The 24,213-nt window shown below is 45.8% G+C and overlaps 1 protein-coding gene across 1 annotated transcript in view; it reads right to left on the bottom strand.

Moving 5' to 3' along the window:
• Nucleotides 1-780: 780 nt before the first annotated feature.
• The window catches only part of SYN3 (synapsin III), a 260,554-nt gene continuing 237,121 nt past the window's right edge, over nucleotides 781-24,213 (bottom strand). Inside the window, exons 8-14 of the mRNA XM_005300814.5 lie at nucleotides 23,241-23,383; nucleotides 17,596-17,670; nucleotides 14,276-14,378; nucleotides 8,228-8,362; nucleotides 4,500-4,596; nucleotides 3,244-3,541; nucleotides 781-1,818 (exon numbers count right to left, since the gene is read on the bottom strand). Of these exons, the coding sequence (XP_005300871.2) occupies nucleotides 1,686-1,818; nucleotides 3,244-3,541; nucleotides 4,500-4,596; nucleotides 8,228-8,362; nucleotides 14,276-14,378; nucleotides 17,596-17,670; nucleotides 23,241-23,383 (984 nt within the window). The 3' untranslated portion in view covers nucleotides 781-1,685. The remainder of the gene's footprint in view (nucleotides 1,819-3,243; nucleotides 3,542-4,499; nucleotides 4,597-8,227; nucleotides 8,363-14,275; nucleotides 14,379-17,595; nucleotides 17,671-23,240; nucleotides 23,384-24,213) is intronic.

The raw sequence follows: 24,213 nt of genomic DNA, 5'->3' as shown, positions 1-24,213 counted from the left end.
CATAAAATGTCCTCTCCCAGCCCCAAACCGGAACTTCCTGGTGTGCTGCAAAGGGGACATGGTCTCAAGGGTCCAGCCCTAAAGATACATGTGAGGATTGGTACAACACTACTAGATAGACCCAGAAGGAAAGTCTAGCAGAAATGTCTTCTGTGTCATCTGCCTCCTCACTGGGGTTCACAGGGCCTCGCTTCCTGTGCATAAGATTGGTGGGATGGAAATACCACACCCACAGCAGGTGTGTTGTAAATTGAACTGCTCCTGTTCCAAGCAGCAGAGCCTCAGTTGGGGTAAATTGTCCTAGCTCCATTAATGTCCAGCTATTCATACAGCTTTTGTCACTCATTTTTGTCATGGCTCAGTCTGATTTAGACCGTCACATGCCATGAAGCAAAGCAGAACAGGCAATGGTTCAACTACTGGTCCCTTTCTGCCACCCTCACGAGTCTCCAGAAAAATAATTCTTTGGGGTACCCGTAATACTGATAACCTGCCCCAGGGGAGATTCCTTGGGGCAATCAGATACATCATGGCTCCAGCTGTAAACTGCCTTCTCACTTTGGGGGTCACCAGGCTCTACTGGTTGTTCTCCCTCCCAAGTGATAGTTCTCCAGGGGGAAGCCATTCAGTCCCAGGTCTCTCACCTTGCATTGACTCCATGGGTGAAGTCCTGGCCCCACTTAAGTCCATGAAAAACTCCCTTTGACTTAGGTGGGGCCAAGATTTTACCCCATGGCTCTCGCCAGTCTGTAGTATGGAAGACTCATAACAGGGTACAAACACCTCATAAACTCTGCTTTTATTTTATCTGAAGTTGGTGTGAACTATATTTGAACATAAATTATCCATTTTTTCAGTCCTATTTTCTGGTTTATTTTTGAGCTATGGCTGTAGAGTTATAACATGACACCTTTCTCCCAGAAATCAAGAAACACATATAGGAAACATAGCCTCAAGGCATGAAACAGAGACATTTACATTGCTACTGATAAGACGGCCATGAGCAGAGCAGAAATCCAATATAATACCCTGCTCCAATGATCTCTGGGACTCACTAACAGCTGATACCGAGTTTTGCTTGAGATGTGTTTCTGCTCAGAAAAGTGACTCTGTAAAGCTAGCATTATGAGGTTCCAAATTCATTGTGTCTCCATGATTTCCAGATCAAACATGCTCACTTTACAAGTAAACATGTTTATTCTAACTTCTGGCTGCACATTCGCATCAGAAATCAAACTCTGTTCCTTTTGGGTCAGCCTCAACGAGAATAAAGGGTCTGTAATGGGATCGTAGTTATTCATTCTATTGATAATGTGCAAGCCAAAATAGAATCTAATTTGCTCTCCAATAGCTGTGTTGTCTCAGAAAGGGGTAATAGAAGTAAAAAGTACCTTGAAATTATTTCCGGTCAGATCTGACTGACTATGCACACAGCAGATCTACCATGTGAGAAAGTGCTATTTTTACATAATCACTTTTCTGGCCCATGTTGGAATAACCCTTAAAATTAACACATCTAGGGCTAACTAATTCCTGGGCAAAACCCATTTAGAAAAGATAGCTTGAAGGATTGTTCCCAGATTTTGCATGAATCATTAGGTACCAGTGAGTAAATTCCACGATAACATCAGGTAGGTTGATACGAAGAGTGGGCTAACAAAAGCACTGATCTGACTCCAGGGATGTTAATCAGAAAACAGGCTAGCAAAAGACTTCCTCAGGTTGCGGATGGTTTCAGCTTTTGCCTCATCTTCGTTGGCGTTTCCCCGTTGTGATGACTCAGATATGCTGAAGGTGTTCGTCAGGGACTGGGATTTGCTGAAACAGAAAGGGACGTTCATGCTCAGAAAGGCTGATGATGGATTCATTTGGGCAGGGGAAGTTGGTAATTCAAAGCTGGTCATTGATGCTGTGCTGCAGTTGCAGCAGACAAGTTCAAGGGCAGATGTGGGGAGTCTCTATAGGTTGCGAAGGCACCTGAGGCCTGTTTGGAGGCTGCTGGCTCTGATATTCACAGTTCAGGCTGTGTTTGGGGTGTGCAGAGATTGAGGCAGGGTTTTCAATGCCAGTGTTTTTACAAATCTCCATGTGGATATCTGCTATGACAATGGACTAGAGGCCCAATCCAACTCTCATTAAAGTGAATAGAAAGACTTCCATTGAATACAATGGGAGCTGGACTGAGCACCAGGTCATCTCCAGTAATGTCTGTGGTACCCTACACGTCCCAGCTAGGCTCCTTGCCTGTGTGTTCTGTGACTTCCACAGCAGCGGTACTTAATACGTACATTGCAGCTAAGGCCCAAGCAGAGGAACGTCTATTGTTTACAAACCTCAACAAACATGCAAATCTAGTATGTGAAGAAAAGCAAAGGTCCCAGCTGCACCCATGGCAGGAGAAGAGATGATTAAGGATGCCAGCCTAATGCTCTGCACAGCTATATCAGAGACCCATCTTAATTGCCAAGGTCTCAGTTTTCCACTGCCAGAGGCTAAAAGTGCTGTTGAGGCCAGACTAATGGTCCAGTGGTTCATTATGCAGGAAACCCAAGCGTGTCTCCCGATCTGCAGGATGGCAGAATAGCAGTTCACCCAGCCCTTCAGGCCTCATCTATACTAGGGTGTCTCCCACCATTGCTACTGCCAGGTCAGTTCCACTAGTAGTCCCAACACAGGGAGCACTAGTGGCCATCTGGGTTTTGAGCACCACTTGCTTTGCTCTGACATGGTGCTTAGCATAGCAGTGGCATCTGGATCCCTCTTTATAATAGTACTCCCAGCCTCGCTACAAATGCTTGGAAATTTGGGGCAACAAAGGTTTGTGCAGAGCGTAACCCCAGGGGCGAGTGAAGGTGTGATTCAGATCAAGCCCTCTGGCCAATGACAGGACAGTCATGGTGTTTCCTTGACTGAGAGAGGATGGCAGCTTTGCCTTGCAGGAGCGGGCAAGGAGAGAGAGAGAGAGGGAATGTGAAATCTCAGAGATGCAAAGGACCTCTCGCTCTCCCTGAAAAAAATACATGTGGCCCAAGGATCTGCCAGGCCAATTCCATGCAGAGCATTAGCACAGGGGCACTTGTACCAATTAACTCACTGTTGCCCAGCCCTGAGTCTTGAAGAATGCAAGAATGTTGCCTGGCAACAAGGGATCAGACAGGCCCTGGCCTGTCTACTAAGCCAGGACACTTTTAAAGACATTATCTTTTTCAGATCTACAAATCTGTTAGCTTAAAGGGCACCTACTTCAGGTGTGGATGTGGGGAGGCCTGCTGCTTGGGTGTTTCACCAAGGCCTTGTTGAGTAGGAGCCCGTCCTTGGGCAGGGGGTCTAGGCTGCTGTGGTGGGAAGATGCCCGGCTTGGAGGCCTGGACTGGGGAGGTTCCAGTGGAAGATCGTGTTAGCTGGGGGGATCCAGGCGACCTCTGCTGCTGAGGTGAGCTAGACTGGGGACTTTGGGGCTGCTGGCCCTGAGGAGAGAGCCGTTGTTGTGGAGGTGCTCCAGTCCGTGGAGGCTGAGATCCCTGAGGCTGGCGTGGACCCCCTGCAGGAAACATGGATACAAAGGTATATAAGACACATTAAACGAGCAGCTGCATGAGGGAACGGGCTCTAGTGAAAGGAGAAACATTTCAGACTCGCTCCATGCAGAGACCTAAGGAAAACTATTCGTTATGGACACTGGAAGCCATTAACCTGTTGGTCAGTGGCAACATGCCCACATCTATGGAGTTGTTGCTGTACAGTTCTTTGCCTTCTTAACACCAAGGAAACCCTGCCATCCTTCTCCCAGGTAGAGCTGTCTCAGCGTGCCTTAATTCTCCATGTGATTGTCACCATTTCTTGTCCTTGATGAGTCTTGTGTGGGAGCTGAATTGTTGGGGGTGGAAGGTTGGAATCAATGGGAGAACTAGCTTTCCCCACAGAAAATGGAAGTTTGGGTCAACAGCACCTTCCCTGGATAGTTACGATGAGGTGCTTGTATGCCACATCACCATCCATGCTTCTATATTATAACATGATCAGTGGGTGGATGCTTCAGCATTTTTGGATGAGAGACCCTCAAAGCAAAGCCTGACTTTTCTGCCATCCTAAAGCCACATAAAACGATGCTCCTAGAAAGTGAAAATAGACAGACATGTGTCCCTTAATGTTTTATACACCGTTTCAAAGAGCAAAGCTAATACCCTTTAAAGATCTCATGTACTCTTGTGCATGAGTAAAAGTGTTACCCCAATGTCTTGGCCAAATTCCAGCTTGGGCAATTACAGTCTGCTGAGCTCAATTCTACCTGCATTTTCCACTGGAGATGCTATTCTTCTTGATTGCCTTTTCTGAACTGTTGCGTAATGTTACTGTGCACTGTTGAACAGTCACTGTATTTCATCACAGCGCTGGCTGCAATTTCAGTGACGGGTGAAGAGATTCCTCTGTACAGTCTGAATCAGATCCCAAAATGAACTGTCTAGGTTACTTTTACCAGAGGTCCTAGAGTACAGTACCTTGAGGAGGTGGCCGTGGTTGGGGCGGTTGTCCAAGCTGAGGTCCAGGCTGAGGCTGCATCTGTGATTTCATTGACTGAGGCTGGACTTGTTGTGGCTGGAAAAAAATCATTACGGTCGTCAGAACATGTTCAAAAGGAGAACTAGGGATGACAGAACTTTGAATGTTGTGGTGTTTTCAACACACACTCTGCCACTGCAGCATAAGGCCTGTAAGGTTCCATGGTATTATGACGGAGAACTGAGTAGGAAAGAGCTTGGAAACTGTTAGCTAGAGGAGAATGACTGTAGAGTTGCATTTTTAAAAAGTGGGTTTACAAACAGAGGAATTACCAGACTGGATCAAACCTGAGGCCCATCTAGCCCAGTGGCCAGCACCAGATGCTTCAGAAGTAGATATATGTAAGAATCCTGCACTAAACCTAACAGGTGTGGAGTTATCAGGTCTCATCCTGATTTCTAATAGTTAGAAATTGGCTTAAACCATAAGGTTTAATATCCCTTCCACATGGATTGTCAATTAATTATAACTCTGGAAATTCCTGACATCCCTATAATGTCCAATCAGTTTTTCAATCTTAAGTTCTTGGTCTCAATGACTTTCTGTGGCAGTGAATACCGCAGTCTAGTTATTTCCTTTTATTGGTTTCCCACCTTTTAATTTCATTGAATGTCCCCTTGTTCTCTCCTAAGAGACAGGGAGACTAGGTGGACATAATTTCAGTCTCTCTTCCCAAGAGAGAGTTTCCAGGCCCTGGATCTTTCTCACCACCTTTTTCTGAGCCCCTTCTAGTTGTGCACTATCCACTGTTCAGCTGGGGTGATTAATACTGCAAACAGTATCCAGATAAGGCTGCACCACTGATTTGTATAAAGGCATTAGAATAGTCTCCATGTTGTTCACCATCCCATTTCTTACAAATCCTAACAACTTGTTTGATTTTTTTGCCTGCAGCTGTGCACTCAGCAGAGGTTTTCACTGAACTGCCTACTGTGAGGCCAGTTGAGTTGATACAGTTAAGTTAAAACAAGTAGTTTAAATTTTCCCCTCCAATGTGCATTAATTTGCATTTATCAGCATTGAATTTTGTTTGCCATTGTTTCTCTCATTCACCTAGCTTGGTTAGGTCTTGCTGAAGTTCCTCCCAGTCCTCTCTAATTTTGCTATCTATCTGCTCACTCTCCTTTTCTGATAATTAATAAACAGTTTAAACAACACGGGACTGTTGTGCAGAGGCCTGTACTCTAAGCTGTCCAAGGTAACAGTCAGCCTGTTACATAAAATTGTTTATGAAAGTCAGCAAAGTTGGAGCCACATAGACTGGTCCAAACTGGATTGTTTAGGTTAAAAGAACTGTTAAGGGGCCTTCAAGGCTCCTGGCAAAGTCATGGGTTGGCATGACAAGGACCTAAACAAATCTAGAAATGGGAAGAAATGTTTAGAGTTGAAATCACTGACAAGTGTTTTAATTGGTTAATGTTATTGGGATGTGGTTGCCAACCCATCTTGGACATTGTTCATCTTGGAGTCACTAAATGGACGGAGGCCGGATGCGTGGGCTGGAAGGATTGAGCTTTGTCACTGTGGCTGCCACTCCCACCCTCTCTTGGGCTCCACCATGATACCGTTGGGCCTTTGTTGTCCTGTTCCTGAAAGGCAGCCTGACTACACCGGGCCAAAGAGAGGGAACCAAGTGACATTGCCACCAGCTTCAGCCAAATCCTGAACAATACCTGGGATGTGAGACTTGGGTTCCTGCTGTCGCCCCTCCACTGTGTTTCTTTTTCTTTCCCCACCTTATTTCTGCTCTTTCCTTTCTGATTTCTGTCTAATATGCATCTGGCTTAGCCAGCCAAGACATGTCCTCCTTTCGCAACACTGTTATGAGCCTGGGACTGGAGAGGCAGCCACAAGCAATACTTCAAAGAGACCAAGACTACTATAGTTTGCCAGATCTCAGCGTGGCTGGTCAGACCATGTGCTGTGCCTGTGTTTCTCCAGCAGCAAGGGTGCAAGGGAAAGGCAACACCAGGCACAGAAGCTGCATTTTCTATCTTTACTGTTCTTTTCTCTCCTCTGCTGTGTGATTGTCTTGTTTTGTCTTAAACAAAGGAGGATTGGACTTAAGCAGCAACAACTCCAGACCATCATAACTAACTTTTTCTTTTTCCCCAAAAAGACAGTTAATAATGCATCTTTAATTCCATCTAGCAGACTGTCCAACAGGGGTTCCTCCCTACATAAAGAACCAACTGACAGCTTCCGGGGAAAAGGGGAAGTGGTATTATTAAAATGAAAGTCTTACTTAATACTTTACTGCCTTGATTCTTCTCCAAACCCTCCTCCCTGGGTTCCTGCTATACACTTAAAAACGGTACTCGTATTCACAAATGTTTTTATTTAAACCCTGGCATGTTGTGCCATGGTGCAGTTTGGTCATTCGAAACTGCCATTGGCAAATGTTGCTCTAAAATAAGATGGGTTCAGTACTCAGCCTCGGGTGAGTGTGCAGTGAGGCGGGCGCAGTAAACATGAAGCCTACTGGTCAGTTTAAAAGCAGAAATGATGGGTTCTGATGAACGGCAACATCAGCCAGGCCTTCTTTTCGGGGACTGGTGGCTGAGACCCAGGGTCTCTCTGAAGAAGCAGGGATGCCATTAGGGAAGGGCCTAACAGTGGCAGAAAGCCTCACTGGCTCCCTTTGGGATGCACCGGATTTCACCAGAGAGGCAAAGGTGGGAATAAACTCAATCGTGGGGATTGCTAACCTGTCAAGCTGGGATGGAGAGTTGCAGCCAAACTATAAAGAGTTCTAGAGTCTCCTCAATGGGCACACAGAACTTGTGTTAATATTCACTCATGGGAGCAGAGACCCTAAGAGTAGCAGGGGCTCCATCAGCAGTGAACAAGCCACATTGTTTGGCTTTATAGGTTACCGAGTCATGTATTGCTGGGGTCCAGCTAAGAATCTTCCCATTCTTTGTGGGCAGAGATGGGGGATAGGTTTTCTTTATAAACCCTGCAGAAGCTCTCAGACTTAACTCACCCTGGAGGGACAAGGTTATGATCCTGCCAGACTCTCCCTGGCATAGGTTGGTCTGACTGCTCTTGACTGAAGTTATTTGATGCCATGTCTTTAAACTGATTCTATCGCCCTCTTCCCCAGTCCACAGTCCATCAGCACACTGCTGTCACCTACAAGGGAGCCTAGTTCAGCATGTCATTGCCTGCCATCATGCCAACCAACCTGAGTCGCCATAGCAACAGCTGCCCCATACTGCTTGGACATTTGGGAGCAGAAGATGCTCCTACGCTTGCCCTTTCTGCTGCCATTCCCTTGCCCACTCTCCACCCCTGAGTCCACCTCTCGCCAAGGGTTCTCCAATGTTTGTCTCGGATGATGCTTCTCTTTATAGTTTGTAGTCTTGGTCACAATCTGTACCCGGCCAAAAGGGCCCCGGGTATCTGTATGTGGTGGATAAGCTGAATGAGAATGTGATGCCCTGGTACTATGAATAGAGACATTGCTCAGGAACAACCCATGAAGGGTTTATGGAAGAGCTACCCCTGCAACAGTAACAGCAGAACGATCCAATACTTTGCATGGGGTGACATCTCTGTCCAACAGCGCCGGAACGTTCAATCCACTCAGGTACATGATTGGCTGATCACTCCTGGGGGGTTTCAGAAAGCACCCACTTTTCTGAATGGCTCCATCCACTCTTACCCAAGGCCTTGGAGGTGAGGGGGTAGATCCTGCAGTCACAAGAAGTTGAGTCATTTTGGAGACAACCAGATCAGCTACGAGCTGTGTGTCCTCCTCCACGTGCTCCCCTATCAGGGGCATCGAGCTATCCATCACCTGCACAAAGAGAGAAAAGGACAGCTAGTAAGGCAGCTTCCTAGTGGCAGAGACAGGTCTAGATACTCAATCTGATGCCAAGCTGTGTTACTTCATCCCCAGGCAACTATTCCCATCATTTGCCCACAACCTGAATCGGAGGGAGCTGCCTATCACAATGGCTGGCACATATCTCAGTTTTTGAGAAATGCTGCCTCCTGCCAGTTGGAGCCCAGGCCTAGGCTTGATAAGGGTTTCTGGAGACTTTTTCTGATCAAACACACACAAACTAGATTCTTCCTACAGCCAGAGAGGCTGATTGAATGTCTTTCATTGATGGGTGTTTCTCTGGAGTTCAACTGTGGTGATATTTGCGGATGACACTCTGACAGGAAGGGTTCCAGGTATAAAGGAGAAAGGAAACAAACCGCAAAGAGACCCGTGCAGATTAGTGCAAGGGGGACTAGAGGCAACCAGGGCAAAGCTGGTAATCAATGCAAAGCTCTACAGGAAGTAAGGAAATAAACAACACAGGCACAAAATAGACAGGATGTCTCCAAACAGCAGTACCCATGCCATGAAAGTAAACTTCCTCTCAGCTGGTCTCTTTTACGCAGTGCTGACATTACTTTGCCATGTAAACACGCACTACAATTACCACAGGGAAGGTGAGGAAGCAAAAGTTTGAAGGGATCCACAGTCTTAAAATGAGTGAGACCCACAGCTGTACGCCACCCCTGAAACATCACCATAATCATCAAAGGTGTTTGTCATATCCCAACAGCTTTACAAACATTAACCAAGTCCCGTACAAAGCAGCTCTTTATGGTGAAGCTAAGGTTCAGTTGGGGGTGCTTATTAACCTACCAGAATGTTAGGGTCTTTTAAGAAAACTAAACTTTGGAAATCCAGGAAATGCAGCAGTAAAGTTTGCATTTGTCAGATAAACCTCTGACACACACAGATAACAATTGCAACTGCAAGTCTGCCCCACTAGAGCTCCAAGCGTACAGTCTGAACTGAGACGCTAGTCCCAGCTCTGCCACTGCTGGCTAGGTGACCTTGGGCAAGTCACTTCCCCCTCTGTGCCTCAGTTTCCCTAGCTGTAAAGTGGGGCTAATGACACGGACCTCCTTTTGTAAAGTGCTTTGAGATCTACTGATGAAAAGCACTCTGTAAGAGTTAGGTATTATTATTATTAAGCAGAACGTTTCGCATGTTTCTATAGTTAGGTTTAAGGAAGTCTGTTTGTGAAGTCAGTTCATCAACAGATGGTTCCAACCTGACCCTCTGACATAGAGGTGACTTATTAATGGAGTAACTGTTCAACTCTCCTTAATTTGGTCTCCACTTTAGTTTTGTTACATGAGCTTATATAAAATCCAGACGCTATGCCTGTGGACAGCTTTAATTTTGAAAATCTGATGAGAAGAGGACTGGTACCAAAATCCATTGCTTTCTTGAGTTATGGTCTAGGACAGGGGTGGCCAAACTGTATCTCCTGAGCTGCATGCAGCTCTTCTGAGGTTAATATGCAGCTTCTTACCTAAGCACTGATCCCAGGGCTGGAGCTATAGATGCTAACTTTCCAATGTCATGGGAGGTGCTCACTGCTCAACCCCCTGCTCTGCCCCAAGCCCTGCCCGCACTCCACTGCTTCCCCCAAGGCCCCTACCCCTTCTCCTGAGTCTGCCATGCCCTCGCTCCCCCCCATAGCCTCCTGCCAACTTGAAACAGCTGATGGAGGGGGGGAGTAGGCACTGATTGGTGGGAGCTGTCGGCAGGCAGGAGGCACTGGGGGCTGGGGAGTGGATGAGGGGAGCTGCTGACATATTACTGTGGCTCTTTGGCAATGTACATTGGTAAATTCTGGCTCCTTCTCAGGCTCAGGTTGGCCACCCCTGGTCTAGGATATGTGTGGAGCAGGTTAAATGAGAGTGGGGGTCAGATAAATATGTTAAATGTTCAAATCTGCTGTCATCTCTTCTGCTTCTTTGTAGAACAGGCTTCTTGAGGTCCAGAGATAGCTGGGTTTGGCTGCCACAAAGGTGTGGCAGCAGACTGGCTGGGAGAACTATAAAACATTGGACTTGAAATCTAACCTGATTTCTATTAGGGGGTCTTGCTAGCATGTAGCTCCACGAGGCATCCCCATTTCATTTGGCAATTCTGGAACCTGCTCATATGTAGGAAAGGACAGAGCCATGTCAACTTCATTTACCTTGTTAGTTTACTGTGAAAGGGATGGTTTATGACCACTAGATGGTGCCACTGTTCCCTTTAACAAGCCATTATCCAGTGAAGTAATCTGCTCACTCACTAACTCTGGGTGTAAATAACTGTGTAGTGATAGGTCTGTATTAAAAAAAAACCCATCTCATCTCTTCAACTTGGGAATTATTTCCCATCATTACTGCAGTAGCATGTGATATGCTGGCTGAAGTGAAAGGACAGGGTATCATTTAGAAACAGAGACATCCAGGCTAAATTAATCCTGTTTTAGGCTCATCAAAGTCAATGGAGCAACATCAGGCATTAGGTTGTTTCTATGTCTTATTTTGTGATTTCTGACTCAGCTCACTTCTGTGGTATTGATTGAGGGAGCCCAAACATTGGGCTATCACTGACTAAGGCATGGGGAGGATGAAGCTAATAAGAAAGGACACAGTTTTTCTGGGCCAAATGTTTTTCAGTTGTGTCAGTGCAGCTACCTCAGAGTTATACAGGTGCCAAGATCAGAATCTGGCCCCATAATGCTGAGATAAACCACCCAGATGGAATATATAAAATACAAACATATTCCTCTCATCTCTTCCCGAGAATGAGACCAAAGAACAGCTGAGGGAGAGGGGAAGATGTCAGCACACACAAACCCTGCCTTTGTAGTTGCCCAAGGTCAGTGGCTGTCTCCTGACACAGCTGCTGTTGCTCGATAAGATATCTCAGAGGGAACGGAAGGCGGCAAGGCAGAGAAGAGATCCAGGAAAACCCCTTCCCCGCCTTCTATCTTACGCCAAGAGCTGGAGGCTGGCTTTGTTATTCCATGTTCTCATGTGCGAGTGTCGAGGTGTTGGATGATTGGAGGGAAGGAAGGAAACAGATGATTCGACAGATCAAAGGGATTGATACGACAATGGTGAAAGACTGGACAGGCCATCACGCAGAGCAGTAGAGTCCTTGTAGTGCGTGTGGCTAGATCCACAGAGCTCTACGATAACAATACATGTGGCACTGCTGGCCATGAGAGAAGAATAAAAAACATTAAGTCAATCCAATTTTGATTACTCTTTAGTTTCGTGGATCATTTTACTCACTCCCCTTCCCCCCCCCCCGCCATCTGTAAAATGACTCATCATTGTGGAGTTATTTTAGATTACAAAAACGGGCCAGATTTTCAGGTGCACAGCCCCCAACAGGCACCCAGTGCACTGAGCAACGCTGAAAATCTGGCCACTCCTCCAGGTGCCTAAAGAGGAGTGAAACTCTTTTGAAAACTTGGCCTCCATTGGGGGTGCTGAGCCCTTCTGAAAATGACAGGCTCAGTGACAAAGCCCTTTAGTGCGGAGAAAGAAATACCAGTATGCTGAATCAAAGTCAGCGCTTCTCTGCGTGAGTGAAAAGCGCTGAAATCAAGGGAAGTGACTCGACGTCTGAATGTAGCCCTTAAAGTACCGCGAAACTACCCCAATGCCACGTGGCAAATAAAGATGGAGAGCTCAGCTAATAATAAAGGTATGGAAATCAGGTCGAAGATAAATTTATATTAATTATTTCAGATTTCTGGATGGCATAATCCTCCTTTCTTGTGCGCAACCTCCTCTCTCCTAATCTGAGCCCCTGTTTGCCATAAGCAATGGTGATAAGTCTCACAAAACACAGATCTGGCTGTATTTCATATTGTGAGTTCTCAGGGAACAGTTTTCACATTGTGAAAATTCATTCCTTGGTTCCATGCCATTGTGCAATCTTTACCTTTTATTTATTGAGTGAATTTTGGAGTCATTTCTTGCAAATTTTCCTTCTCACAAAGTGAAATGCAGCTGATTGGGCTGTCACACTCCCCTCCCCAACAAAACAAAACACAGAACAACCAACCCACTAGCTTCTGGCCAAAAAAAAAGCCCACTCAAGGAACTGGACTAGGGGAAAGTAATTACAGTACTTCTCAGCTTCTCTCTCAGAACTGGCATAAAGTAGAAAATGTGCCTGCTTTGCTTTGTTCTACTCTATTCCATTCATGTTCCCATACAGTGCCCATCAGTCTGGTATCTGAACTCCTGCTGAACCCCTGGCATAGCAGACCCTCTGGGCCAGATCCTTAGCTGGTGGAATTTGGCTTAGCTCAGTTGAAATCAGCGTGGCGCCTCTGATTGGTAACAGCTGACCTCACTCCGTGTGTTTTGTTCAGTGTAGAATCATGGTGTAATACGTGTACAGGTGTGCGTTTCTGTCTGTGTGTGCAATGTGGTAATGGGCGTAAGTCTATGGGCGTGCCCTCCACTCAATGACACAAACATGGAAGCAGGTTTTGACTCCGCCCCCATCCCGAAGTCATACACAGAAGCAGGTGTGCAATCCTCCCCTCCCCCCCCACACACACACTGAGGCAGACATGTACACATGCACATGGACATACATACCCATACAAAGGCAGATGGGTCAAACTCCCCACCCCACATACCAAACCACACAGGAAGATGTGTGTGTACATACAGGCACCCATGTGTTCAGAGAGGCAGGTGTGCGTACCTTCTTACCTTCCCCCAGACACGGGCAGGTGTATACACACACACACACACACACACACACACACACGTATGTTGAGTTTAAAAGGCTCGATTCTGGGGTGGGGTTTGAGGAGGAGCAGCTCCACCAAAAGCTGCTGCCAACTTACATAAAGGAGTCAGAATGACAGCAGCACCCCTCTTGCCATTTGGAAGAAGCAGGCGAATGTTTTCATTGCTGGCAGAGCACTTGTATTACACGACCTCTGACAGGTCCCTGGTCCCGAGGAGGAGATGCACAAGACTGGAATGTGCAGTCGCCGTAAGGCTCATGTGGTTCTCATCAGCTTCCCAAGCCTCGGTGGGTGGGAGTGCTCTCCCACACATAGCTTTCTAATGTGTCAGCACCCTCGAACGAAACGGCAGGCCAGCTTTGCTCATCTTCCTCTGCCTGGGCTGTGTTGGTGAGTTCACAGCAGGTCAGATGCTGAGCCTCACTTCCAATAACATCACATGGAGCAGAGGACACTAGCTCACTTGCCAGATTTGGTCATGCCCGGAGTGGCTCTTGAGTTTCCAATTTGATTTTCCTGCCAGCTTTTCAGGACCCGTCCTGTTCCAATGACCTGGATCATGTTATCCGTCCCAGTCCCATGTTCAACTCCCTGGCATGGGAAGTATCACTTTGAACGCTTGCCTTCTCAACCACAGCTTGTGCAGCTGATGTGACTGGAACCCACAAACTCTCTTGGGGGCTTGTCTTGCTTATCTGCTAGCTCAATAAACTCAGGCCTGGGCAAACGATTTTAAGGGGTGCATCCAGGGTCTGATGAAGACAACAAGGCTCATTCATGCTACTTATAGTCCTCTTCCCTACAGCTCTAGTTCCATCCAGTTCATCGTTGGCTCCTATGTGACATGCACCCTGCTTGTGACTGACTCCTGAGCCTGACTTCTAATCTTAACATCGACCCAGGAGCCCATTCACAGGTATCTGGCAATTTGGTTGCGACTCACAGTTAGTCCTTGCTTGGGCACATTAATTGAAATGATCCTGGTCACTGTGAGGAGAAAATGACTGGGTCAAGGGGCAGAGCGTGTACTTAGAGTATGTCTGACTGGCTGAGCATGTCAGCATGCGTGGGAGAGTTTGTGTCTGTGGACGTACTCGGATGAAGTAGACATGAACTCCAGTCACTCAAGCTCTCACCTCAATGATATAGTCCTTCCCATCTTTGCTGTGGACAGCTTTGACGGCACAAATATCGAGGCCTCCAAACATCTCGGCGCAGGAGTCCGCCCAGAGTCTGTACCTGCAGAATCCACACAGACACATGGCTGGGAATTATCTGGCTGCTCAAGGATTAAAATAAGGTCTCCATGCTAGTAGGGTGCCAACTTTCTCAGCCTCGCACCAAATATAGACCCCCCACCCTCTGCCTTATTCAACCGCAATAGATAGATATCATGACCTTTAATATTGATTCACCATCACCAGTACGGATAGAGGATTATGTTCTCACCAATGTAGAAACATTCATATACTTAGGCAGCACCATCAGCCAGGATGGTGGAACTAGCCAGGACATCCGGAACAAAATCAATGCAGCCAGGAACACCTTCAGGAGCTTAAATACAGTCTGGAAATCATCAAAATACAACACCAAAACCAAACTCAAGATTCATCAGAGCTGCGTACTTTCAACATTACTTTATAGTGCAGAATGCTGGGGAATGAAAAAGTATGACATGTCCAAACTGTCTTCATTCCATACCACCTGCCTCAGAAAAATCCTTTGTATCTTTTGGCCCAGAACAATCTCAAACCAAGATCTATTGACACAGTGCAACCAAGAGGACATGAGCACCATCATTGCCAGGAGGCGTTAGAGATGGATTGGCCATGTGCTTCGGATGGAAACTGATTCCATCACCAGAGTAGTAATAAGATGGACACCTGAAGGCAAGCAAAAATGAGGCCACCCGAAAACAACATGGCGAAGAGCTGTGGAAGCCGAGTTGAAAAACTGGGGAACCATTGAAAGACTTGTCAGAAACAGACAGGAGCGGAGGAACTACACCACTGCATAATGGGAACATGATGATGATGATGATGATGACCCTCTGCCTTTGGAAGTGTATAGAACGCTCTTCACAGCAACTCAGAGTTATGATGATGAGACATCCCCTCCCTCTATTCTACAGGCAATGGAGGAAATAGGACATCTTGCATGATGAACGCCTACATTTTCCTTCATTGCACATCAACTCTCTACTCCTACTTATATCCCCTCGAACCACCTGAAATCATTTCTATCTCTCACCGGTATTTACACACCTCAAATCTCCCCCACTTACGTGTCACTTAGCCAAGTTGTAAATGTTTAGTTCATTTTATCTTTCCTCAGAAGAAAGTCCCTGAAATTGTTATTACTCTGCACTGAATTCCCCACCCCCCCATAGACAACTTTCTGATGCTGAGATGCCCGGCAGTTGGCATGTTCTAGGTGTGGAGAGCCAGAGTGGAGCTCTATAGTGAGTGGCTATTACCTCGCTGTTCTGTGACATGATGTCTCTGAATATACAGCCCCAAACTGCACGGCTTTTTCATTTGTTTCCTCTACATCACCACCCTGCAAGCTGTTCCCAATAACCCCTATATCCATTTAATATTACTGCTTTCCAAGTATTTCCCTCCTGTTGAATATATGCTGCTGTGTCAGAGTGAGAGTAGGAGGTGCTATATAATGGGAGCCCCTGCTTCCAGCTGTCCTAGCACGGGAACATGAGCTGGCAGGAGCAGGAGGCCATGTATGATGGGGTGCCCCCTCAGCTGTCTCTGCACTGGAAGAGGAGAGGGAATGACAAGAGATGCATTATGATGGCGACCATGCTCCCTCAGCTGTCCCTACATTGGAACAGGAGAGGGAATGAGTTTTGCTTGTTTTCTTTCTGTGCAGCTGTGCGGTGGTCCTGACCATTTCAATACAAAAAATCTCAAAGCAGAAGATCTGCAAGCAGGACTATCACACTGAGTGGAAATTGAAACAGGAAAACACTGAGGATCTCAGAGCTACCTATGCAGACCTAAAGGGAAAGGAGAAAAGAGCCTATGATCTTGAAGGCAACCGGAGCACCTATAGTTTGATCTTCATGATCTAATGATGAATCTGCAAGAACACAGGATCATATACAGATGGGGCAAGAAAATAGCATATACAATTAATAAATCCTTCCTTGTCACTCCCTCCTCAATGAGGAGACAAAGCGAAGCCACACCCCCACTCAGAGGAGGTAATCATAGAATCATAGAACTGGAAGGGACCTCGAGAGGTCATCTAGTCCAGTCCCCTGCACTCATGGCAGGACTAAGTACTATCTAGACCATCCCTGACAGGTGTTTGTCTAACCTGCTCTTAAAAATCTCCAATAATGGAGATTCCACAACCTCCCTAAGCAATTTATTCCAGTGCTTAACCACCCTGACAGTTAGGAAGTTTTTCCTGATGTCCAACCTAAACCTCCCTTGCTGCAATTTAAGCCTATTGCTTCTTGTCCTATCCTCAGAGGTTAAGAAGAACAATTTTTCTCTCTCCTCCTTGTAACAACCTTTTACTTTTACTTGAATTCTGTTATCATGTCCCCTCTCAGTCTTCTCTTCCCCAGACTAAAAAAACCCAATTTTTTCAATCTTCCCTCATAGGTCATATTATCTAGACCTTTAATCATTTTTGTTGCTCTTCTCTGGAATAGGAGGCTATTTCAGCCCTCATCATCTGTACAGTTATGAAACTTGTTAAATCACAATAAATTCACTCCAGTAAGCAGGCTCTTTCCAACCCTGGGTTTGTATGGAGGAGGAGGGCAGCAGGAATGCGCTGTTTACACTGGGGATTAACTCTGTGAATCAAGCAGGATGCCCATGCTAATGCACTAAGCGCTGCAAGGCCCACTCATGTGCAGCTGCAACTGGATGCTGGTCATGTACCACAGGGCAGCTTCTTGGGAGCCACGTATATTCTGGAGGGAAGCTTGAGGGTGTCTGGGTTCAAAATCCAGGCTAAGCCACAAATGAAATGGGGCTGGTGGTCTCCCCAAGTTTACTAATGGACATTTGTCCAGACCAACCACCCTTTCTCCTGAGAGGCAGAATTTTCAGATGCCCAGAGGTGGAATAGCAGAGGCTGCTCCTGGTGAGCACTCCGATGCACAGGAACAGCCGGGATAGGAATAGCAGAGGTGCTGCAGGTTAGAATTAAGCACAGTGGCCGATGTGTATATTCTTATGCATGTGTTTGTAGGGGAGTTAAATTTGCACTTGATTTGTCACCATAATACCTGGATTTAGCCAGCACTGTCAACCCCTCATTTTTGCCCAGTATTCAGCAAAGTATTTAAGCATGTGCTTACGTTCACCCCTATTCAGCAAAGCACTTAACCACACTTAACTTTAAGCATGTGCTTAAGTCGTGCTGTAGCTTCAGTATCAGCTTTGCTCTTTCTTTTTTGAAAGCCCCTTCTCTTCCTTACCTCTCTGTCATTGCGATCTGCTCCAGCATGGCAGAACCTGTGTTTGCCTTCCAGTTTCCAGAGATGGATGTCCTCCTGGGAAAACAAACCAATCACAGGATGACAAACCAACCCCTCCAAAGAGGTAGTTTTCACACCTAACTCAGTGTGTGTGGGGAACATGGGTGATTCAGCAGGGTGTCCTTTCCAGTCCTACAGTCCACAGTGCTCCCAACAAATTCTGATCATCCAGTAAATGAAAGACTCAAACTAGGAGCAAGGAACTAAGAACCTCAAAGCATCTTTTGTCTGCAGCTGGGTGGGTGACATGTAGTGGCCTTGTGAATACTTTTCTCCTTTTACACATCAGATCCTGAAAAGCCGAGATGACTGCAAAACGCCTCTGGGATAATTAACCTTTTGCTCTGCACTGTAGAATCTAAGCATATGTAATTCTCCTGGCAAAGATGTGACTGAAAAGATACATAGAAGTCAGATATAAACTACTCTCTGAGGTTGGCTTCTATTGTAGTGATGGCCTGGAAAGTGTCTGTCTGGCCCCTCTTTTTTAATCTCAATGGCCCACCTGCTCTGGGACCCACCCGCCAACTTCTCCCAAAGGTTTTTTAGAGTTGTAAAATGCTCCAAATCTCCTTCATTGTAACTGGCTGTGAATTTCAACAGAAGATGCTGCTGCTGGCAAATTCTGAGCTCTGTATTTGTCTGTCAAGTGCTGGGCTAGTTCATTTCTTTGCACTTAGGAAGAAGGCAGACTTTACACAGCCTGCAATGATAGCACCTTGTGCTGTAGTTCTGCCAGATCTCACAAGATTCCTGAGTATGGTTTCGGGGAGGAAAGTGCTGTAGTAGTTGTAAGATATTATCCCATCAGTGTGTTTGATACACCCATGAAACACTCCTATGCTGCAGAAAGCATGCATGGTGATTCAGTGGGTGGCACTCTTTTTCCTGCACCAGTCATGATCCAATGTAGCAGTGTGGTGCTGAGAGATGCTGATTGCTGCTGACATAATCTTTTCAGTGAAATGTAGAAAAGTCCTGATCATTTTTGGTCATTAAAGATCACAAGGCACTTTTCACAAGAGCAGAGGTGTTAAACCTGGTTCCAGGCTAAATTCAAAGTTGGGTCATTACATTTTGCCCACTTAAAATTTCCTGAGAAATGTTTCAAATAGACATGACCTCCTTCTTCCTTTTCTGCTCTAACCTAATATGTATGTACTGCTGCTGCAAACTGTTAAATGGCTCCTGGGATCCAACTCAGAAGGGGTGAAGTGATTCCCGAGTATGGTTTAGACTAGTATCTGGGGAGGAAAGTGCTGTATTATTTGTAAGATATTATCACATGCTGTACTATTGGTTATCACACATACAAACCCTCCAGTCCTATTACCAAAACTGTTCACCTTCCTGACCTTTTCTTTAAGCAACAGAATCCTTCCCCTTTGAGGTTTCTGAGCCTTTTCCATTACCTAAGGACAGTGTTCAACTCTCGGCCTCTCTTTCCTTCTGTGTCCCTAAGTTATGCTCCTTTCTGGGGTTGTGTTTCTCAGCTTTTCAGTAGGAATGGCTCTTTATTTGTAATATGTGGGTTCAGAAAATTGCCCTGTAGTGATTGATGACATCCAAATTCTCATCAGTGATGAGAACTTCCAGATTCAGATTAGTAACACAATGATGGAATATCAGCATTGAAAAGAAGCATTTGGAATATGTAAACAGATACCCCATCAAAAAACCAGCTATACTATGGTGTAATACAAGGAAATTCCATGTGGGGGAGCTCCAGAGAGTGCAGCTTTGCTGCAGTGGTTGGTTTATCTAGTTGTTTGTTTGAGCCAATCTGATGTTCTAGTCCAGATGCTTCATCTAGAACATACTAAAAGTTTCATTCAAATATTAAAAAAATCTTAAAAAGAGACTCTCAAAAGCCGTCCTGACCATTAACATAAGCTCCACCACATCTTCATGAAATCCACTCCCTTCCCAGCATGAGAGAGCAGGTGATTCTTGCAGCATGGAACCAAATTAAGGCTTTGGCAAACCAAGGTAGAAGTGAATTTGAGAGCCAAGGGCTCCTCATTGAGAAGGCCCTGCCACCAGACCTCTCCTGTTTATACCAGAGGCTCTTAGCTTGAATGCCTCCAATGGCCCTAATTGCCATGGTGGTCAAACAAATAAAAGTGGCCTCTCGAATAAAAGGGACCCAGACCATGTGGGGCTTTATAGGTCAAGGCTAACACCTTAAATTTCACCTGAAAATGAACTACTAGACAGTGTGAATCATGAAGCACTGGTGTAATATGCTCAGTGTGGGAATCACCACTTCATAACTGGGCCATTCCATTCGACTGTAGCTCAGTTTCTGGCTCCACTGCAGCCATTCAACTGCAAGAGGACAAGAGCACGAACATCAGGAGTGAGGTCTAAAAAAAAAAGGGTACAACCCTCTTGTTAAGTGCAGAGGACAAGGGGTATTCTTGGCAACTGCTGCTACCAACCTGGGGTACTCAGAAGCAGCTGGCAGTCCAACGCGACCCTCAGGTTGCAAGCCTTAAAAAAACATGGTAAACATCCCACCCCATTGGATGGGATGCTGATATAATTTTTGCCACTTCTTTCAGTTGTTTTCCCTGATGCACAATTATTATTTGAGTTTTATCTGGTTCACCAGCGTTATGAGGTCCCCCAAACCCATTCAGTGGAATTATAGGCGTGTGTCACATGGCTATTTATCTGTTGTTTTCAGCGTGGCTTTAGTTATAGGCTAAGCAGGTGTTCACCATCAGTGTAAGTCTGGAGTAACTCCACCGAAGTCAATGGGAATCTGAACTCAGTCTCTCAGGCACGGGTTGGAAGAAAGTATACTTGCATCTGGGGTGGGGAGGGATGATCTAGTCACCCTGTAGTATCCTCCCGCTGTCAAACCCTGGAGGCAGAGTAGACAAATTCCAGAGAGAAACTGTGTACACAGTCCTCAGGAGGAAGTGAGCTTTTGAGTTTTTGCATGTGTGGGAGGCAGTATGAAAACACAGGGACTGATTCCATTGCACTCAGACCAAGAGAGTCCTCTCTCTGACTGACATTACAGCAGACATTGGTATTCTGAAACTTAAAGGCCAAGATGTTCCAGAGAGCCCAGTGATTTTGGATGCCTTCATTTTTGAGAACCCAACTTGAAACACTTTCAAGGGGCCCCATTGTCAGTGGCTGGATGCCCTCACCTCTCTCATATGACATACAATGGACTTGTTTATCCCATAGAAAAAGTCTATTTTCAGTCTGGCACTGGGATAAACTCCATTACCAGATACCTTTCATAGGGAACAATCAGTAACAGAGACTGGCTATACAGATATCCCAAACTCGTTTCCAGTAGTGGCTCCATGAATAGGACAAAGGAACTTTTGTAGCAAACAATTCATTCAATGAATTTGGCCTTTTTCTCTCTTCATGAACTGGCTTTGATTTTCACTGATTTCTTCCCTATTTGTAACTGTTTGACAAATGTTTCATGGGAAACAATTTTATTTAGCAAACAATTGATTGCAAATTTGCTCCTGTGTGGGATGGGCTATTAGTGCGACTGTTCACATTTGTCACATGGTATTGTTTCTGCTCCGTGATTAGATAAGGTAGGTCAGCGCGGTAAGGAATTTTAAAGGACATTTTAAACCTCTTTTCTGAGGTCATTTGAGTCAGGCTTTTCCTGAGACATCACTGCTAGAAAAATTAGGTGATTGCAATATTATAGACCGGGTCAGATTTAAAACTAATTTTCTCTCATTGCCTTTCCACTAAGTAATTGTGTGTCCCGTGAAGTCCCAGACATGAAAAGAGTGGCCAGCTCTCTCTCTGATTTATTTAATTGCCTCTCTGCTAGGATGCTGGTCAGGGATTTTGGGCAGTTCTAGTTGCAAAGTAAGTGGGTACATACATTTGTCTATCTCATGTAACTGTGTTAGCACCATGGGGTTTTGGGAACACAGATCCTAGACTAACAATAATACTGGTGCTAAGTAGTGTATGACAATGTTTCATCTATCGGATGCCCTTAAGCACATGCTGCCAGACCCAAATACTTATCTAGAATTCTGCAGCTTGATAAGGGCGGTACTTCTGGATTAGCCAGATTATTTGCCTTTTCTTGTTCAGTTGGTTTGGGATGGGGAGAAATGAACTTATATGACTTTATTTTTAATTGATGTCAAACTCTATTAGAGCTTGGGATAGGTGCTTTTTAATTTCTGCCAGGAGCATACAGTGAATTCACTAGCTGCCACTTTTCTGACCCTTATCACTATTCCTAGTCATTGTGACAAACGAATTAGCAATTGTGAGGTATGTACACGGTCTTAGTTGGGAAGGGGGTCAGAAATGGAATGGAACTTGGTGGCGCCTCTCTTCATTCTGGAGTTGCCGCTGGGGAGACTATACTCCCAGCATGTAATGTTATGTGTTGATCTAAGCAGCCCCCCGCAGTCCTCACCTACCCTTTATGCTGTATGCCCATATTAACCCCTCTAACTCGAGACGTCAACTCCCACCTCTGATTGCTCCAGGATTCCAGCCTTCTGGGCCCACTTGCTAACTGTTCAAACAAGCACCTTTGTGCTTTTTCCCATGCAGCCCCACACACATGGGAGGAGCTCCCCGTAAACACCTGCAAAACTAATACATTATCCACCTCCAAATCCCTCCTCCAAACTCTCCTTTGCCAGGATGCCTACAAAAAACTTGACCCTGGTTAGGCAGCTGGTCCGCTGAGATCACTGCCTATCATGCTGACCAGTGTTGCTCATTGCATCCGTGTACTCCTCCATCAGTCTGTCTGTCCCCACTTGCTGGCTCTGTTGTCTTATACTTAGATTGTAAGTTCTCAGGGGCAGAGATTCTCTTTTTGTTCTGTGTTTATACAGTGCCTAGTACGACGGAGTCCGGGTCCATGACTAGGGCTCCTGGGCATTGCCGCAATACAAATAATAATAACTAATAAGAAATGACAAAATACTAATAATCTAGCACCGCACTCTTTCAGTGGCAATTTCTTATTGCGATGGTGTTACCTCACGGCAGCGGCATGAGTAATTTCCCGGGTCAGGGGGCTAAAGGAGGGTAGCTGTGGGTCAGTCACACTGTAAAACTCCCTGGGTTGGCTCTGACTCATGCCAAAGTGGGGCATGCAATGAGGTAACGTAGGCCACCCCTTTGCTTTTAATAGTTCACTTGAAACGGAAAGATTGTGGTGACTGTTCCCACTAGAGGGTGCTGAGAGATGGAGGATTTGTCTATATGGTCAGGAGAGATAGGACTTTTAAGAAAACAAGTTACTGCAATGATAGGGGAGTAAAGCTTATCTCCTGGTACCTGTCCAAGGCTGAGCTTGGAGACAGGTACAGATAGATTTACAGCCTGGGAACAAGGCATTGATGGTGAGTTATGGAGCAGCTATCTGTGGGCAGATGGATCAGCATGGGGAAGAGGTGAAAGCACACCAGGGCTATTCTTCAAGGAACTTAAATAAGCCACCTATTCCTGACCAAAGCAGACACTAATTAAACCACATTCATAAAAATGTCTCTTTCCAATTACAGCCTCCGCCCCGCCACCCCGTCCCCAGCCCAGCCAAGAGAGCACACACTCACATGTAAGCTTTGTAATTGCTGCCGATTTTCTGGATTCGGATGTCGTACTTGGAGTCGATGAACACCTCGGTGGTGGCGTAGGTTTTCGCCATGGCAACCACGCTGGCCATGTCCTGGAAGTCATACTGGTTCTCAACTTTTACCTGCAATTGCCAAAATCCAGCCAAAGAGCGGCGAGCACAAAGGGAACAGGAATATCTGTGAGGAGGGGTCATCTCAGTGGATGAATAGCAGAGCACAATGACAGTTAAACAATAAGGAGAGAGAGATTGAAGCAGGGACGACAGTAGGTAGAGGGATGCTTCATCCAGGCAAACCTTACACATACCTAGCTAACTGGCATGTCTCCCTCCTTGATGTACAAGTCCTGGGGGATCAGTAATGAGAACATGTACCTATGATTAAAGGGTCCCATGGGGCTTTCCCCGTAAGACTTAATGGGAGTTACACAGCTGAAATGCTCCAAAAAAGCATTTGTTATAGACTGGTAGCATAACTTAACTCCAAGTATGTAAATTACTCTTACCCTATTATTTACCACTAAATATCTGATGAGAAAAGAAAACCAGGAGTGACCAGGAAATAGTCATTTATACCAGAACATAAAGAAGCGAGATGGTTTTTTTTTTTTTTTGGTGCCACTTCTGGTCTCCAGATCTCTAGCACTTCACATTGCCCTTATCTAGTTTCACGCGAAGGCCTGGCACAGGACTCCAGGCTGGAAGTGCACACAACACGAGCCCCATGAGGATGATGTTCCTAGGGGAGCCCACATACCGTAGCCAGTGCAAGCTGGAGGTCATGGGAGTGTGTGCGGGGGAGGCTGTCTAGAGGTGTAGAAGGAACGGGATGGCGCGATGCTCAGGGGTTTGAGGTCTATACCCGAAGGGCTGCAAATTTCCTGGGAAACTAGCTTTTCACAGTGTTATATTTATTTACTGGAAATACATTGGAACTTTCAAAAAAGAAATGC

This window comes from Chrysemys picta, chromosome 1 (assembly GCF_011386835.1).
Source record: "Chrysemys picta bellii isolate R12L10 chromosome 1, ASM1138683v2, whole genome shotgun sequence".
In the NCBI taxonomy this organism is placed as follows: Eukaryota; Metazoa; Chordata; order Testudines; family Emydidae; genus Chrysemys; species Chrysemys picta.
Note: the sequence above shows the minus strand (reverse complement) of the source record. Positions and strands in the feature narration are given on the sequence as shown.